The sequence below is a fragment of the Somniosus microcephalus genome, chromosome 1, assembly GCF_052327205.1.
Source record: "Somniosus microcephalus isolate GS21.2 chromosome 1, FLI_Smic_1.0, whole genome shotgun sequence".
NCBI lineage: Eukaryota > Metazoa > Chordata > Chondrichthyes > Squaliformes > Somniosidae > Somniosus > Somniosus microcephalus.
The window spans coordinates 382,479,395-382,499,141 of NC_140987.1; the positions used below are offsets into that span (position 1 = coordinate 382,479,395).

A 19,747-nucleotide genomic window follows, 5' to 3' on the forward strand; every position below is an offset into this window, starting at 1 on the left:
TCGGCTTCAGACCCTCCACAATGACCTCTGCCACCCAGGGGTCACACGGCTGTTCCACTTCATAAAGTCCCGCAACTTACCCTACTCGATTGAGGAAGTTCGGTCCCTGACCAGGAACTGTCGCACTTGCGCTGAGTGCAAGCCTCGGTTCTACCGCCCAGAGAGAGCCCACTTAATCAAAGCTACACGGCCCTTTGAGCGGCTCAGCTTAGATTTCAAGGGCCCCCTCCCGTCCATCGACCGCAATGTTTACTTCCTGAACATTGTGGACGAATACTCTCGTTTCCCATTCGCCTTCCCCTGCCCAGACATGACCAGCGCCACGGTCATTAAATGCCTCAACAGCCTGTTCTGCCTGTTCGGTATGCCGAGCTACATCCATACGGATAGGGGGGCGTCCTTCATGAGTGAAGAGCTACGCCAGTACATGCTGTCCAGGGGGATCGCCACGAGCCGTACCACCAGCTACAACCCCCGGGGTAACGGTCAAGTGGAGCGAGAGAACGGGACAGTATGGAAAGCAGTCACTCTAGCTCTAAGGACCAAAGGCCTCCCTATCTCCCGCTGGCAGGAACCCCTCCCAGATGTGCTCCATTCGATACGGTCGCTATTGTGTACTGCCACTAATGCCACGCCTCACGAGCGAATGTTTGTCTTTCCCCGGAAATCCACCTCAGGCGTATCCATGCCGTCATGGCTCTCCACCCCAGGTCCGGTATTCGTGCGAAGGCATGTGAGGGGCCACAAGACGGACCCTCTCGTGGAGTCAGTGCACCTACTCCACGCCAACCCCCAATACGCGTATGTCCGGCACGCCGACGGAAGGGAGGACACCGTGTCCATAAAAGACGTTGCCTCAGCCGGTAATGACAACAACCACGACAACAGCAGCAACAACGACCACAGCAACTCTTACCCACCCACTACTCTTTCATCACCCCCGGGAGAACATCGACCAACGGTACCCCCACCAACTACCCCTTCAACAACCCTGGCGGCACCCCCGGCAGAGACCCAGGAGGCCACCGGGGACACCCAGCCGACACCCGCGGCACCACAACAGCCACGTCGGTCGCAGAGGACTATCAAACCCCCGAACAGACTAAATCTATAGAAGGGGTGAATGTGATGAAATATTCCATTCATCACTCATCAGTATTTCTCTGCCTGTGACTGTGGTTGGTTTCAGTTTCATTTCCATTGTATTGTACTGTGTGTAGGGCTCCGCCCATACCTGGCTCCTATGTAAGCTGGCCCAGCCTGCAGCACATCCAGTACGGCAGACCTCTGGATGGAAGATACATTCTCCTCTGTGTGTTACCTTCTAAGTCAATAAAAGCCTTGTTTTGTTTCGCTAACATCGAGTCTCGGATTTATTGAGGCACATCAGTAGGCTGAAGTCCCACTGCAGAGACTTGAGCACAAAAATCTAGGCTGACGCTCCAGGGGAGTGCTGCACTGTTGGAGGTGCCACCTTTTGGATGAGACGTTAAACCGAGGCACTGTCTGCCCTCTCAGGTGGATGTAAAAGATCCCATGGCACTAAGAGCAGGGGAGTTATCCCCGGTGTCCTGGCCAACATTTTTCCCTTAATCACCATAACAAAAACAGATTATCTGGCTGTTATTACATTGCTGTTTGTGGGAGCCTGCTGTGCACAAATTGGCTGCTGTGTTTCCTACATTGCAACAGTGACTACACTTCAAAAGTACTTCATTGGCTGTAAAGCTCTTTGGGACGTCTGGTGGTTGTGAAAGGTGCTATATAAATGCAAGTCTTTTTCTTTTTAAATAGAGGAGTGAGATGAATAGATATGGATTAAAGTTTCAAAAATGATGCCAATTTACCTGTGAAAAGCAGATAATCAGTCTTTGCTTCATAAGTATTACAGAAATCCTTAAAGAACACAGATTTATGAAGGAGAGATTTTATAAAGTCTCAATACTTGTGGGATCCTTTAGTAATATTGATTTTTATATAATTGTTGCTTGTGGTTTAATCAATCGATGCTCCGGGTGCTCTCATATTTTGGGAGGAGACAAAGAGTAAATCGATTGTATAATAACCTCGTGACCGATATCAAAGGGATAGATAAATAAGTGGTCATATTGATTATCGCTATACATGCTAGGCAACAATGCCATATTTACATATATACATTGACATGATACACTGGAAGAGAAGCAAAACTTGGAAGTGTAGTTATTTATTATTACATTTTCTTTCAATAATCTTTAATATGTATTTAGTTTTGTTCATTTTTAATACATTTATTTTTGTCTTTAAAGTCTCTGTTCTGTCTCACATCCCAATACCTCGACACGTAGGGCAATGTTTCGTTGCCAGGTTTGTGGAACAATTCTCAAATACTGAGCAAATATGGGAGGATCAAAGGTGTTCTGAACCTGGCTTTTACTGTCCATGTTCCCTTTAAATACCTGTGGAATGAACAGTTCAAGATATAGATCAGCATCTGTTCAAAGAACATAAGATGGATTTTCATTAGACTAACACAGATGAACCTTGTAGTGGAGCTGGGAGGAGTAGCTTATTACAGCCAGATTGTGAAGCATCCTAAGATATTTTTGTTTTACTTTTATTTCCCACCCCCCAACTCTGTTCACAAGGTGAGAAACATTAATTCTGGGGATTGGAACACCATTTGATTGTCAAAATAAATTACAGAACATTGCTGAGGCCACAATTAGAAAATTGTGTGCATGTTTGGGTATAATTCGTTCAAAAGGACTTTGATTAATTGGACATTGTTCAGGGAAGACCAACAAGCATGAATCCAAGACTTGGGGCTCTTTAAGTTATGAAGAGTCTCATGGAAATGTTTTCGTTAGACAAAAGTGAGAGGCGATATCATCCTAGGTTTTTCAAATGACGAGAATGGATAATGTGAATGCAAATATCTTAATTAGCTGAGTGCAAAACTTATATCGATAAGTTTCAGGACAAACTTGAGATTAGAACCCCCGCTCATTAGTGTAGAATAGATTCTCAGCTAAAACAGTTAATACTCTGTTGACTAACACAATTTTTAAAAAATGATGGATGAATATCTGGTTAGGAATGGGATTAAGCGTTATAGGGATAAATGCAGAAGACATCATCAAATGCTGTGTGAAATGTGAAATTTTTCAGATGCTGAGATTTGTTCAGGAAGATAAATGGTCAATAATGAACATTGAAGGCTTGAGACTGGATATGTTGGCTATGTTTTTGCCTGATTTACCTTTGGAGAAAGAAACTTTGCAGAACTTTTTCTCAGCAGTTAAATGAATTGTGTAATGTCCATGATAGAATGGATTCTTTGTGGTCTGTAGAAGGAACAGGCTTGACAAGCTATATAATGTTGCCTTGTTCCATGCTCTCTTGAAGTTCCCTCCACTCTACTCTATCAAACATTCTCAGGTCAGTTAGAATAAAACTACCTCTACCCAAACAATGCCTTAACCCAGAAGAGCACTTCTTACTGCACCAGTGTAATATTTACATTTTCCACACCATTCTATTATTAATACCTCTTTCAGTGAGTTTTCCAGGTTGGTATCAATTTGTATTGAATTGTTGGCTGTCTTGTGTTGTAGAGTTGTGCTCACAAGTAACCGGATTGTAATACCTAATCTCATTTTGACACAGAGCTCTTGTCACCAAGAGTTTTAATTAATGACACAACATAGTTCCCTAGAGACGGTAACTATTTAAAAACTAACAGCAAATACATTTTTAAGCGTTAATAATTCTCAAGAAAGAACCAGTTTTAGATTGGGATGGGCAGAAGATCAGATATATATATATATATACTAGCTGGGGGAGCCCGGCTTTGCCAGGGCTGTTTTGGGCCAGGCAGTTTAAATCGAGTGCGAGGCTTTGGGGCCTCTCTGTGTCCCTCTGTGAATCTGCTGCCGGGCAACATTTTAAATCGAGTCTCAGGCTTTTGGGCCCTGTCTGTGTCCCTCTCTCAATCTGCTGCCGGGCAACATTTATACCTTTTAATACCTTGAAGGATGAAAGTGAAAGTACTTATAAAACGTTTTTGGTAAATGTTATGTTATTTTTAAAAGAGATACTAACTTTTTCAAAGCTGGATAAGGAGAGTAGTTTGAGCTGGAAGCAGTGAAACAATGGCTGGCACATCCCTGAGATGAAAACGATTAGTCCCGCCCACACACACACACCGATTGGCCAACCATCAGGGGACTGTACTGTAGGATTGGTCAATCGTGACGGCACAGGATTGGTGGAACCTTGACGTCAGTCAATCAATGCTAAGTAGCAGATAATGAGTTTAATTTTGAAGGTTTTTTGCATAAGGCGCGAACAATTTTCGTCCGACCGAAAAGTAAATACGCTTATGACTGTCCCGGAAGCGTAAGCTTTCTTTGGAGGTAACGCGCGGGTAGGTATGCTCTATAACTTTCGAGCGCATAGCCGGACAGACGCACACATGAGGACAGACAGACAGAAGGACAGACAGATAGACAGACAGATCGATTCGTTTATATATATAGATATGCGCCTTTTTATTTGGAATGGTGCTTGGCATAAAGAGACCCAAGAGGATCTTCATATGGCAGCAAAGAAGTTCATTGGCAGTGATTCAACAATAGACAAGTTCGGGTTGAAAACATTTGAAGAACGTAGTTGTCCAGATTAGAGGAGTTGGTTTGGATAGGATGGTACCATGTATTGCACAGCTGGATTGTGCCACTCTGGCTTCAAAATGTCTCAATTCCAAGCACCACTGTCCCATACCGCAATGAAACGTACAGCAGTAATGGTATTCACTTAATAATGGAAACTCTATTTACATTTGCTGCTCATTCAGGCGACTGAGTGATTAAGCAAAACAAACTCGAATGGTAGATGCTGCTGATGGTGCCCATTTTAGGAATGCAAGTTTGTTTCCATGCATTGATGGTAAGTTGGGCTCTCTCCCATGTCTGCTCTGTTTGGTGGGAGAGGGGGAGAAATGAGAAAGAAGAGGGATGAGAGTCTCTTGGGTTTGAGAGGGGGTTGAGGATATGGGGAAAGCTTCATACTTACACACAATACAGAAGGAATACCTCAGAACATGTGTCCAGTTTTTAATGATAAACAAAAACATTGCTCGACAATTATACCCACATTCCATCAGTCTTTAATAGTTCGGTTTGAAGTCTCTTATTACAAACCATTTCAGAACCTACCTTTCCTTTTCGGTTTTGTCTATCTTTAATGACTGTCCAGCTGTTACGATTATCACTGTACGAGATGATGTACTCCTTCACAAACATAGACTGTCCAAGGTGGTTGGCACCCTGGGTTATAATCCCTGTCATCTTTTTCCTGTGTAGGAAGTTGATCTGGAACCATTCATGTGGGTTGTTCCTCTGAGTAGAAAACAATTCGTAGTACTTTATTTACACAAAATTGTCTCTTTTTATTATGTACAGCAACAGAAATAATACACTAGCAATTCAAATAATACAGAATTTAAAAAATGAATGCAGACGGATCCCTCTGCGATATAAACCACTGGAATCATTTCATAAGATTCCAGCTTGTAACTCACTTCTGAGTATCCTACATTCTTTTGTGTATTTGTTTTCTTTGTTACCTTTGGTACCCATGCGTTAGTGAACCCTTCTTTGTTGAGGCGAGCCAGTGATGGAGTCCAGGCACTCATGCTAATCCAGAATGAGGAGGCACTGAGTTGATGGTCTGCGATGATTCTATTCTCCATCCCAAGTGGCAAAGAACAACCTGAGAAACATAAAGAAAGAGAGACTGGGGTGCAATCTTCTGGTGTTGCTGAGAGAGCTGGGTAAACTCATTAAAACTTTTTAAGCAAAGGAAGAGTTTGTTTCCTATATTAGAAATCCATATGCAAAATAAAATGTCTTCTCTGCCTCCAAATAGTGGTACAAGATTTCTTTGCACATTCTGTTTCCTCCTCGTTGTTCTTCCTGCTTTGAAAGGCTAGATTTAAGCTGTAAACCAAATAATTGTGTGGGCAGCAAGGAGACATTTAAACATTTAAAATGAATTTTACTCAGTTGTTCATTTGAAGACCAGGTAGAATGTTATTTTTGCTAAGTGTTTTAAAATATTCTAAAATTCAATTTTAAGTCCTCATCCTTGTTTTCAAATCCCTCCATGGCCTCGCCGCTCCCTAGCTCTGCAACCTCCTCCAGCCTTACAAGCTTTTGAGAGCTTTACTCTCCTCCAATTCTGGCCTCTTGTGCATCCCCGATTTTAATCGCTCCACCGTTGGTGGCCATGCCTTCAGCTGCATTGGCCCTAAGCCCTGGAATTCCCTCCCTAAGACTCCCCGCCTTTCTACATCTCTCTCCTCCTTTAAGATGCTCCTTAAAACCTACCTATCTGTCCAGATATCTCCTTCTGTGGCTTGATGTCAAAAATGTTTTTATTAATACCGCTCTTGTTAAGTGCCTTGGGATGTTTTGCTACATTAAAGGCATTATATAAAAGAAGTTCTTCTTGTTTAAGTAGGAAAACATATAGGAAAAGGATTCAGATTAGCCCTATTTAAGTACATCTTTTAATTTTACCCTATTTGCTGGTCTCCTACGAGACCAGCACCCACTGTTTATGACTGATGAGAGCATTGAGCAACCTACTGCCAAGGTGGTGCTTTGTAAAGAGCTGCCATGCAAGGTGTAGGATGATGTCCCTCAGGCTGCCTCTCCCTCCATGTGGAGAAGTGCTTCCACCTGCCATTGTTTCTACAAGTGGCACAGCAGAGAGAGAAGTCAGTGTGTGAGGTATTGTGAACTGAATCCAAATCCTACGACTCGGTAGTGGACTAACGACCATTGCTATGTTATCAAATAATGGATTATGGTTCTGTCACTAGTAGGGCAGTGGATGTTTTTTAATATCATTTACTGACCCCCACCCTGGTCTGAGTTCAGCACTGGCTGTACATTCATTCTGCTGATGCCATTTTACTAAATCCCTGAGGGGGAGTTTAAGCAAGTAACATCAACAGAGGTTGCGGCCAAAGTTGTTCTCTAAGTTTACAAGTGATGTGGGTTGACTTAATATTTTGTCGCTTCCTCAATTGATGACTCAATTGAGATGATCAATTTGAAATCTGGGGGGAATTTACCTGTTTCCATGTTACTGCACCAACATGTTACATCATCCCTTAAATTTATTCCAATAAGAGTGGCTAGCTCTAAGAAGAAAAGCGCTATCAGTTGGCACGAAGGATGAAGTGATGCGTGGGCAGACTGTGTAGGAGAGGAGGCAGGTTATTGAGGAATGCCTAGTGAGAGACAGTCAGTAGAGATAAGTGCAGGGACAGAGGAAATCAGGTTGAAGACGGCAACATCAGGGAGAGAAGGTGCGGAGTGACAGGTAAGGCACAGAATCAGCATGAGGGAGAATGGGAACAACAGGAAACACAGTGGGGTACACAAGGAATTGGTAACAGGGTAGGGAGAGAAACTTCCCTTTTCAACTTCTCTCTCTCTCTCTAGATTAGTGCTTCAACAAACACCGAGAACTCACTGCATGGAAAATTAACACAAAACACATATTAACACTTAGATGTAGACTGTTGCTGCACAAAAAGCTAGACCACTGCACTACATGGCGAACACTATTCTGTGTCCATTTGAATAAATAGTTAAGGTTGTATATCTATGCAGAGTCGAGATTTTTTTTTTTACCAGGATGTACTTATCACTTTGTGTCATCTCTATCTGAGGGGATGAAAGTTACTGCTGGAGCTATCTTACACAGCTAGGCAGAAGTTTCTAAATATAACTACACAATTACTAAGTTGTTTGGAGTTTTACTTTTTACCCATGTTTTTTAAATGTATCTGTATTTTCTTCCTTTATAGGCTCACCTGTGCCATGTACCGTGTCTTACCCGAAGGCCAGTCAGATAGGGAAGCTACCCCAAGTCTCGACTAAATGCTGTTTTTAATGTGGTGAAAGGAGGCCTGTTAGTGCAGTGCACCAATGTGATCACCAGTTTTTACGCCCCCCCCCTTCCTCTATCTTCACATTTAGAAGTACTTAGCAACATGCCAGACACCTGTTTTCTCTTTCTACTTTCAATTCTGACCATTCTGGGATAAGTTTTCAAAATGATTGGGATTATGTATCTGAACTTACTCTGCAGATCACAACCCAGCAGCTCCATTCGTAGCGCCAAGTGTCCTACGCTTGGCTTCGGGTATACTCTGACGTACCGGGCTATGATTGGTGGAATGAAATAGTTCCTCACCTGCCCTATTCCATCAGTGTTTCCCACAAATATCTGGAATTAAAAAATGGAAATGTGAAGCCTTGCAAGTAAAGATGCATATAGGGTTCTTGCCAGTGACTAAAGAGACCTGTTTATTAAGATTAAAAATGGTGTTAAATCTAAATGCCATAACCACAATGTTTCAAAATGATTTGAAATGGAGATATTGTTTACAACGCCACTCAAAATAATGTTTGTTGTAACATCTTGATTTCTGTTTGCCCTCTCGTTTATTTTCTTATTTGGCTCTATCGCTACTGAAAGGACTTTAATTGCAATTATGTTTGAAGTGAGGAAATCTCCTGGTCAGTGTTCTTTGAGTGACCATTTAACAACACTAGGGCCTAGAAATTCAGTTTGGGCCCGCCAGCTGGTTTGCGCCCAAAAGTTAGCGCTGAGCGCGGAGCCAGTTGCGCCCGTCAGATATTCGGTTTTTGCGCCCCAAGTCGGAACTGGGCGCTATTCCAGGGTGTGCCCGCCCCCGCTTGGGGCGCTGAAACTGAATTTCAGCGCTGTAGGCGCCGCTGCGCCACCCAATGCGGTGCGGCAGGCTGCGGTACTGCAGGCCTCCTCCTTCTCTTAAGGTGGAGGTGCCTGCAACGGGGAGATCGCCGCTGGATTGTGCCGGCAAATGAGCCCGGCACCATGGAGAAGTGCCGGGCTCGCGGAAAGCAGCCGGCAATGCCGCGGGGGTGGTGGTGGAGGAGGCCGGGGAAGGAGGTGCGGGCAGGCGGCCGCCGAAAAAGCGGCCGGCCGCACCTCCACCTTTATGCGCCCCACTAAGGCTGCAGTAAGGCCCTGGTCTCTGGATGTAAGTAGCGGCCGCCACGGAGGAGGCGGCGGCCACTGAATATGGGATTCGGGCCGGCATCGGGGCGGAACTGGGGCACTGCGCACACCGATGACGTCATCGGTGCCGGCGCAGCGCTACCGGCTACCGCCGCCATTACCGCAGCGCTGAATATCAGCGCGAACTCCTCTATTGGCGCAAAAGCCCTCTTTGGGCGAAAACTGGGCGCAAAGCCAACCGAATTTCTAGGCCTAGGCCTTTAAACTATTTGGTGCATTCTTTACCAAAGGACAGTGGGAAAGTTAGATTACTCACCTTTGGTGTCGTCCTCCTCATTCTTTGATTGGAGTTTATCCTGAAGACACCTGCTTTCTCACAGGGGAAATTCAGACAAACAGTATCCCACATCATAGGTTTTTTATTTCCATTGCAGTCAATGGACATGAAAATTGGGATAACATGCGGCTGAATCGATATCGCTCGTTTTACACTATCGCCCAAATTACCCCCCGTGAATCCACTTTCAAGTGATAAGGCAGCAGAGAAGAATTTCAGCACTATAATTACTTGGGAAAGGTGAAATTCTGACCCAGTCTGAGACACCATGCACCAATTCATTCTGCTTTTTTTGTAGGAAAAAAAGTTACTTACTTTTATGTCTAAGGTGGTATTGCTTTTGTAATGTTTCCAGGCATAGGTGTCCAGGCTGTAGGAAATATAGAAGTGATCCATATAGAGGTGCCTAAAATAGTGGCGGGCACCCTGTGTAATTATTCCATGAACTAACATTGGTGTTTTTAAATCAACCTGGAAGCACATTACCAAGCCAACGGTTAGGATTCAATAAACAAATTGAAAAGCTACATTTTTTCAAAGTGTTTGAAATCCTGAGATACTACTTTTCGCATAAAGCAACAGTAAGCATTTATCATAGATTACAAATGGAAGGGAAGCAAGCATGGGCATAGACAGAGGGAATGTTCAAACACATCTCGACATTTCTATGTTTTTTTTAATCGGACCACTCCTTCTTTCAAAAGAATGTGTTTTAGATCACTTGATAAAACACAGAAACAACAAATGCTTTTCCAGAGCTAGTCAGTTCCGCAATTTGAATCGTGAAAAGTTGGGCTTGCATTTCTAAATGTTCACCGGCTATTTCAGTGAATAGTACCAAAGTTATTTATAAGACGAGCGACACATAACTGGCGCTTGGACTTTGTGCTTGAGTTTTTGTCCGACAAAATTTTCTTACAATTTGCTTTATTTGAATTGTTATATTAATGGAAGTAATAATGTTTTTACTTGAATCTTACTGTGAAATTCTTATCTGAAAAATAGAGCTTTTGAAGTGGTTGTGTTTGGTCTGACAAGTTCATATCCAAACACTGCCCCCCCCCCCCAAAATCCTGCCTATGCCATTGGATGCAAACTGCTTACTTTTCTTCTTTTGATAAATGTTATGCCTCCCAATACTAATACTAAATCTGCACTTGACGTGACTTCTCTACAGAATTGGAAGGGGGGGGGGCGGTATTCTCAATGGTGCAGATAAAGGGTTTGTAACAGCCCTTACTTTCCTCATTGTTCCTACAAATTCTTGGAGAAATGTATGGTGGCACCAGCAAATGTATGGTAAAAGGATTCTCAAGTAGATAATGGCTTTATTTCTCTTATGTCATCTTTGCACAGCCGAAAAATGTTGCTGTCATCGCATATTCCTCCACCCTTCTGTAAAGCTCCTGTGCTGGGAGAATATATTGCTCACATGTGCTTTGCTGTTTTCACAAGTGTCGTCCTCACCCCATCATGTGACAGTGTCTTCATTGTCCCGGATTGTTGGTGGGGGTGGGGGAAGAATTTTCAGCACAGTATCCTCATTTTGATATAGATATGAGGATCTTCATTTCCCAACATGTACTTACTATAGATTGCAGGTTGGCCCTTTCAGAAGAGCTTCTTACTATCTTATCTGGAGTGAATGACATTGTCAGTAAATCTGTAAGATTGCTAATGTCGACTTTATAGAAAATGGATGTAACTCACTGCAGTAAAGATTCAAAACTATGGAACTCCTTCTTCCCTCAGTCACTTCTTCCTCCTTCAATCTACAATCTTTCAAAATTAGTGCTTCGCAACGTTAATCATTCCTGCTGGATTTACATTGCCTTCTTTCCTTTACAACTTTGGTGGTATCCTGCACTAGTGACATTGCCTTTTCAGTAGGTCTCTCAATTTTAAAAAAGGAAAAATATTTGTCCAAATACTTTTTTTTAGTGAAAACAGATCCCTTTAATTCAGGTGTAGCCCCTACTTCTATTAGCAATCTGATGTTATGAGGCCATCTGCCCTCGATAGCAAATTGTGGAGGTCAGGTTGTGTTTAAATATAGCTTACAGTGAAATAAATCCAATACAGTCCCCTGTTGGCAATTGTACCTGAATCCATGGTCGGCTTCCTTTGCCCCGCCATGCGTTGGTGAATCCAGAGTTGTGTAACCTTGCCAATTGAGGTGTCCATTTCCCTACAAAATCCAGTAAGAGTGAACCTCAGGTACTAGTGACAGTTTTATTGTCATACCCAACTTGTCAGTTGGATAAAGATCATGAATGGGGTTAGATAACAAGCTGCCCCTTAAACCAGGTAGAATTGACACAGAATTCAAGTACTGTATGTAAATTAAAATGTAAACAAAAATCAGGAAATCACCCCCCCCCCCCAACTTCCATACGATTACAGGAACAAGGACTCCACTGTGAGTCCCGTATAATTACGGGAATGAATATCCACCCATGATTCCTCTGTAGAATTATAAATGTAATTGCATTTATAGTGAAATCAAATTATTTCCAAGTATATTTGTTACAAGTTGAACTTGTTCCATCTTCACATTTGTGAATAAACATACATATTTGCTTATTTGAGTCTGTTTTACAGACACTACCTATAAGCACCCAAAAGTAACTTCCTCTCCTTCAGATTTTTACTCTTTTCTCTCTTCCTCTCCTGAGGGTTGTGACACTGAGGTAGTGTTCCATGAGGCTGGTGACCCTCTGGTACCTTGTCCAAGTTGGGGTTGGGTCAAGTACCACTGCTTCTCTTGATATATATTAATGACTTGGGTGTACAGGGCACAATTTCAAAATTTGCAGATGACACAAAACTTGGAAGTATAGTGAACAGTGAGGATGATAGTGATAGACTTCAAGAGGACATGTTGTAAAAACCATCTGGTTCACTAATGTCCTTTAGGGAAGGAAATCTGCTGTCCTCACCTGGTCTGGCCTATATGTGACTCCAGACCCACAGCAATGTGGTTGACTCTTAACTGCCCTCTGAAATGGTCTAGCAAGCCACTCAGGTCCACCAAAAACCACTACAACAAACTCACTGTGAGAGTACCTTCGCCACACAGACTGCAGCGGTCCAAGAAAGTGGCTCACCATCACCTTCTCAAAGGCAATTAGGGATGGGCAATAAATGCTGGCGTTGCCTGCGATGCCCATATCTCATGAATGAATAAAAAAAAAGAGGACGCCGATTTAAGGTGATTGACAGAAGAACCAAAAGGCGACGTGAGGAAAAACTTTTTAATGCAGCGAGTAGTTAAGATCTGGAATGCACTGCCTGAAAGGGTGGTGGAGGCAGATTCAATCACGGCTTTTAAAAGGGAGTTGGATAAGTATCTGAAGGAAAAAATATGCAGGGCTACGGGGAAAGGGCAGGGGAGTGGGACTAGCTAAAGTGCTCTTGCAGAAAGCCAGCACAGGCTCGACGGGCTGAATGGCCTCCTTCTGTGCTGTAACCATTCTATGATTCTATGAGTGCTAGTGGGCTACAAAACTTGGAAATGTAGTAAACGGTGAGGAAGATAGCAATAGACTGCAAAAGGACATAGACAGGCTGGTGGAATGGGCAGACACATGACAGATTAAATTCAACACAGAAAAGTGTGAGGCGATACATTTTGGTAGGAAGAATGAGGAGAGATAATATATGCTAAATGATACAATTTTAAAAGGACTGCAAGAAGAGAGACACCTGGGAGTGCTTGTGCACAAATCTTTGAAGGTGGCCGGACAGGTTAACAAAGCAGTTAATAAAGCATATGGGATCCAGGGTATAAATAGAGGCATAGGACTGGATTTTACCAGGCCTGAGGAGGTGGGACTGCTGGGAAAGTCAAAAAGAATGAGAGCGGGTCCCGAACCCGCTACCAATCCGCCTCCAACCAATCTTCCCGGGAGTTGGGTCCCCGATTTGCACAGGGACCAGACTCCTAGCGGCAGGAAGAGAAAGTTAACAGGCAGTTAAGAGGCTTTTTCCAATTTTGAGACTTCTGCTGCGGGCTTCCCGACGTTGGGGAACCCCACCAGGGTAAATGAGGCGTGCTGTGGGTCTGTTGTAATGTTGGTGTATAGATGACAGCTGCAGAAGTGCTGTGAAGGATGCAATGGGACACTGGTGAGTATCAGAGGTAAGGAAATGTTGGGAAAGTCATTTTTAATGTGTTTAGATTTTTCTGTAGGTGACAAGCTTTGAAGTGTTTGTGTGGCCTCACCTCAATGGGAGAAGTGACAGATCGCTTCTGTAATCTCACCTGCAGCTGCCATCTGTTTCATCCTAAGGAGAGAGTCATTGGAGAGCCTGGGTACAAGGACTCACCTGTGTATAGTGATTGTCAGTGTTTGACAGCACCTCAATGCTGTCAAACACTGTCAAAACATCTGTCAAAAAGTTATCGTTCATGTGCCTTTAAGAAAACCGGCAGATGAAGCGTCATCAACCAACGTCATCTGACACCGACTTTCCCTTAATTGGCCGGCAAGCCCACAGGGCAGGCTTAACAAGGCCAATCAGGGGAAAATAGTGTCTGTGCATCGGACGTCGCTGGGGGCGGTATTAGAACCCGGAAGGCAGCAGTCCCGCCCCCAATGCGTCTCGGTGAGTAGAATCTAGCCCATAGAGTACAAAAGCCAGGAAGTTCTGCTAAACCTATATAAAACACTAGTTTGGCCCCAGCTGGAGTATTGTGTCCAATTCTGGACACCACACTTTAAGAAGGAAGTGTAGGGTTTGGAGAGGGTACAAAAGAGATTTACTAGAATGGTTCCAGGGATGAGGGATTACAGTTATGTGGATAGACTGGAGAAGCTGGGGTTGTTCTTCTGAGAGCAGAGAAGGCCAAGAGGAGATTTGATAGAGGTGTTCAACATCATGAAGGGTTTAGGTCAGGGGTCGGCAATTATTTGGGCTGGAGGGCTAGTTAACAAGTTTTTGTGAGTTGTAGAGGACCGTACACCAATGTTCCTGGGTTACCTGCTTTGTGTGGCTATACACTATACTGCATTTACTACACTACACTGCATTTACCCACTGAAACATTAGGCAGGTACCCCAAGTAAATCTTCAGTAAGTGGCCTTTTATAAGCTGTCCATTGGTTAGCCACTGTCACAATTGATTTTATGAATGCACAGCTATCCAACGAACACAAATCACAAGACCATTCAGCTCATCTTTTCTGTCTGACTATGGCCAAGCAGATGCTGGAATAGTTCTAGGAAAATGAGTAGGGTAGCTATCAGGTTCCAGGGGATTTCTGGTGGGAAACTGTGGGAGTCAGTTTTCCTGCCTGCTAGCAGCAGCATGAGGCCAAGGTGAGTTTAACCACTGGGTCTCATTACCATGTTGCCGGTACACTTTATATCTGGAATGACTTGCCCGCTCAGGCCGAGTTAAAATGCCATTGGAATTTGAGTGATGTCATTGGACTCTGATTAGCATATTTAAAGGAGGACCCCACCTGTAAAGTCTGTGGGTTGTTTAGTTAATTAATACACAGACTCCAAGAGTAACTTAAAACAGGACTTTACTATTCGAAGGTCAGGGCGAATCTGCCCAATAACTCCTGGCACAACACTTATATACTGGTGTGGTCACCGTCGGTATTACCGTATACAGAAGCCAAACAAAGTAGTGCCACACCTAAAATAGTTCTCTTAAAGGTGAACGGTTACATACAATAGCTCTCTTAAAGGTAGACGGGTACATACACTACAATCCTCCCTTTTTAGCTTACAACATACTTATTCCCCATTAAACATAACATACAATCAACTTCATGTAAAACAATTCACAGATATAGTCTCTGCGGGAAACAGTTCACAGATTCAGTCTCTGCGGGAACAGTTCACAGATTCAGTCTCTGGTCTTGACTCGGTCCGAACAACATCTCTGTGGTGTAGCCAGTTCACATTTCTAGTGTGACTCATCCAATAGTCTTTCCCTTGGCTTAACAGCTTGAACTTCCGTCCTGCTGAACCAGCAGTGCTGACTTTTACAAACAGCTGGACTGCCTTGGTAATTTTTCCTACTTTCCAACTGATTTGGCCCCCTTCGTGGGCCCACGTGCATGATCTGATAGAAGTGATAATGATTTAGATGGTTATCGTCTTCTGCTTCGTCTTTTTCTTTTCTGCTTCTTGGAGACTCTCAGGGCTCCCTTATCCGCTGCCAGCTGTAGCGCCACCATCTCCCTATGTTCCTTAGATTTTAAGTGCTTCATCCTGATTTCTGCACTTTGGGAGTTTTCATCACAAGCTGGGCAGACCAAGTCATCGTAATATTCCGTGTCACTCAACAGGTCATGGTAATATTCGGTGTCGTCCTGAGCTAGTCTAGCGAGAGGGCCTGCTACTTCTTCCGTACCCAACTGGACGTTAGCCGACTGTTGTTCCCTCCCTAGACATCTTTCCTGAAGAGACTTCTTCATGCGTTCATATTCATCCCGCTCTTCCTGGGTTTCCTGCAAATCCTTCACTAATGACCTCGTTTGTGATTTCAATACTTCCCCTTCCCTCGGGGATTGATTGATCAGGCTATTCAATCCTTCTACTGGAGCAGCTGTTTCAACATTCTGCTGTTCACATTGACGTGATTCAGCGTACTTTTGGCATCCCTGTAAAATCTGTGTTGCAACCTCAGCTATTTCCATAACTTTTGAGAGCTCCGAACTCCTTCCCTTTGAAGATTGAAGCTCGTGTTCAGATTGTTCCCATTGTAGAGTCTTGTCCTTCAGCATATGAAGGAGTTGGCTGACCGTTAACTCTTCCACGGGAACACTGTGGGTCAGAGTCTTCTCCATTTCATCCACCTTTTCCTCCAATGCTTTCACCTTCTTTTCCTCTTGTACTTTGGCTTCCAGCGCTCGGAGAAGTTGCGCCTTGATGCTCTCTAGCTCATGTTCAGAGGCCATTCTTACAGTCTCTGTGTTTCTTACAGTTCCCTTTTCTTCCACTGAACGGATTCCCAGTTGAATCTGTTCTTCAAGTTGTTGAATCTCGGTCATTGCCGCCCCATATTTGTCTTGGGTTTCCTTTAATATTTTTATGAGTTCTTGTACATCTTGTCTTTCATGTTCTGCCATGTCTTTCACCTCTAATTTCTCATCTATGGATGGAACCTCTACCGATGAGTCTGTCTTGGCCTTGAGCTCATCAAGAATTTCCTGCAGCCTTTGGACTTCTTGCTCATGTTCAACCTTCAGTTGCTCATATGCTTCCACTGAAACTAGCTTTTCGGAGGTTGCCGAGTTACCCTTCCAGAATTGTAGCCTGGGCCTGTTCATACTGTTCTTTCAACTTCTCACACTCTGCTTGTAAGGAGTCGTAGAGAAGAACTGGAATAAAATCCTGGCTTCCTGAAGATTCCTCTTCATTTGCTTCTTCCTGCAAATATTCTAACTCCTGAACAGCATAAGGGAGATGTGATCGGTAATTGGTCACGATGGCTCTATGGTCGCTCTCTGCTTGAGCTAGCTGCTTCTGTTGTCTTTCCAGATTCTCCCATTCGGTGTCATAGAACTTTTTCATTGTTTTCATCTCTTGTACGAGACGGTAACTCAATTGTTCTAATTGTTGTCGTAATTTGAAATAAGTTTGAGTCCGAGCTTGGTGTTCTTCCGTCATGGATATGTCCGTAACTTGAACAGGCTCAGAATTTTCTGTCAAACTAGGTTGTCGTTGTTCGGTGGAGTTCTGGTCTGAAACTTTGTTCTTCTCTGGAGCATAAGCCTTTATGCATGCCTTCGTTTTTCCAACCTTCGTCGGCAAGTCCATTTCAGCCTTGTCTTTCATATTTGGGTTGGTCTTATCGTCATCCGTTTCAGAATCTGAGCTGATTGTCTGCACCGAGTCCTCACTCGTTATGGCTTTTAGATAGTGCCATTCCATGTCTATTTTCTTGATCCACTCCCGTCCTAGAAGTGGTGGTCCTCCCTCATGTAGTACATATAAGTTCATTCTTGGGTGTTCTTTACCCCTATCTCTCACTTTGACTCTTATATTTCCCATGGGGTATACTTTATGCCCCGTGTATGTCTGCAATACGAACTTGGTATCTCTTAAGGGTATATGTGAGAATAGCTGGTGGTAATCCCTTCGATTTATGACTGATAGAGCTGATCCAGTGTCCAACTCCATTTTCACTTGGATTCCAGCTATTTTTAGCATGACCCAGATAGTTTGTAGGTCAGCTTCCTTACTCACATTGTGAATTCTCAGACTACCCAGCTCCTGGCCGTTTGGGTCTGAGTCTGAATTCTGTTCGTCTGAACTCTTCTCAGCCACCTTGTGTACCTTGTTGTACTTTTCCTGTGATGGCTTCCTTTGGTTGTTGGTCCTTTGGTTGTTGGTCTTCTTCCCTGACCGGCATACCTTAGCTATGTGACCCAGTTTGCCACATTTCCTACATTCCTGGTTCTTAAACCAGCATTGGTTCTGGTCGTGTGTTGTCTTCCCACAACGATAGCATTTTGTTGTTGTTGAGGTAATTTGATCCACACTTAGTGCTGCTGTCTTTAGCTGCATTTCCGCAGTTCCCTTCGCTGCGGCTTCGTGCGATGCTGCAATAAGGACAGCCCTGTCAAGTGTAAGGTCGTTCTCTTCGGGTAGTCGCTTTTGCGTTCCTTCCTTTGCCAACCCGCACACGAACTTGTCTCGCAATGCCTCTGTCAGATTCCCTCCAAACTGGCAGTATTTCACTAGTCTACGCAGTTCGACCAAGTATTCTGCGTTGCTTTCGTCTTTCCGTTGCGTTCTCGCATAGAATTTGAATCGTTCCGCCAACATCAACAGTGTGGGGTTCAAGTGATCCTTCAGAACAGTCACAATATCATCGAAAGTCTGATCCGTTGGTTTAGCTGGTGCTAGTAGATGCTTCAAGAGCTCGTATGTCTTCGTGCCCATCGAGTTTAGCAAGGTTATAGCTTTGTCATCTTCTTCTATTTTATTGGCCTCACAATAGATCTCAATGCGTTCCACATACGTGGCCCAGTCTTCTACCTCGGAATTAAAATCGTTGATGTTACCACACTTAGGCATCTTCCTCTCTTCCTGATAACACCACGAATTATTTCTTTAAATTTTTTTTTTTTTCCAAGATGGCGGTTCCCGCGAAAATGGCGGCTTCCCGCGCTTATCTTCTCTCCCCGCCCACTTCAATGGCGGTTCCCCGCTTCTGTCTTCTTCTCCACCTAATGGCGGCTTCCCGCGTTTCTTCCCCTGGCGGGAGGGGTACACTTTCCCCACGGGCGACGGCCGCTGGCTTTCAGGTTCACAGCCTGCGCGTCAGCTTCAGTGCTTTCCCTTTTCTCGGCAGGGCAACCGGCGCTGGGTACACCCCATTGACGGTGAACAGTTTCAGCCGCTGGGCTGGCTCTCGCTCAGTTCCCCTTGCTCGGGCTCTGTCTCTCTCCCGCTCGCTCGGCTCTACCGGCGCTGGGTACACCCCGTTGACGGAGAACAGTTTCAGCCGCTGGACTGGCTCTCGCGCAGTCTCCCTTGATCGGCTCTGCCTCTCCCGCTCGCTCGGCTCCCAAACGCCTCTCCCAGCCGTCTCGCAGTCCGGTGCTTCCCTCCCCGGCTGCGGCTGAGTTTTTATATCTTCCCGCGCCTACGCCCCCGGTCGCAGCGCTTCGTGGCTTCGGTCGCTGCCCGGCCTTTTTCGCCGGTCGCGGTCTAGCTGTCTCACGACGCCGTTGCATCCCCAGCCTGTCTGTACCGCGGCTTCCTTGCTCCACGCTGCCCCAGTCTCAGCGCCTCTGGGCCCGACTTCTGTCCGGCTCCTTTCCCCCTCGACCGTGGTCGAGTGCACCGCCCTTATCCTCCGGTTATTCTTTTTACTTTTCCCTTACTCACAGTCACCGTGGCCGCCTTGCTTCTCGTGCTGATCAGCTCACTCCTCACCGTGGCAGAAGGGACAGTCAGTGCCTGTTGCTGATGGAAGTCTTTGTCTCTGAATTCTTCCTCCTTTCCAGCTCTGCAGACTCGAGTTTTCTCCCAGCAGAATGACGAGGGCGGTTGCCTCTTCTCGACGCTCGTTAACTGCTTCGGAATTATTGTTGCCGCAGGGTACGATCGGACTCGTCGCCACTGTAAAGTCTGTGGGTTGTTTAGTTAATTAATACACAGACTCCAAGAGTAACTTAAAACAGGACTTTACTATTCGAAGGTCAGGGCGAATCTGCCCAATAACTCCTGGCACAACACTTATATACTGGTGTGGTCACCGTCGGTATTACCGTATACAGAAGCCAAACAAAGTAGTGCCACACCTAAAATAGTTCTCTTAAAGGTGAACGGTTACATACAATAGTTCTCTTAAAGGTAGACGGGTACATACAC

The 19,747-nt window shown here is 44.5% G+C and overlaps 1 protein-coding gene across 1 annotated transcript in view; it reads right to left on the minus strand.

The window, feature by feature from the left end:
* Positions 1-2,190: 2,190 nt before the first annotated feature.
* The window catches only part of f8 (coagulation factor VIII, procoagulant component), a 76,379-nt gene continuing 58,822 nt past the window's right edge, over positions 2,191-19,747 (minus strand). The window contains exons 20-25 of the mRNA XM_085996457.1: positions 11,503-11,588; positions 9,716-9,871; positions 8,142-8,286; positions 5,609-5,754; positions 5,199-5,381; positions 2,191-2,438 (exon numbers count right to left, since the gene is read on the minus strand). Of these exons, the coding sequence (XP_085852583.1) occupies positions 2,283-2,438; positions 5,199-5,381; positions 5,609-5,754; positions 8,142-8,286; positions 9,716-9,871; positions 11,503-11,588 (872 nt within the window). The 3' untranslated portion in view covers positions 2,191-2,282. The remainder of the gene's footprint in view (positions 2,439-5,198; positions 5,382-5,608; positions 5,755-8,141; positions 8,287-9,715; positions 9,872-11,502; positions 11,589-19,747) is intronic.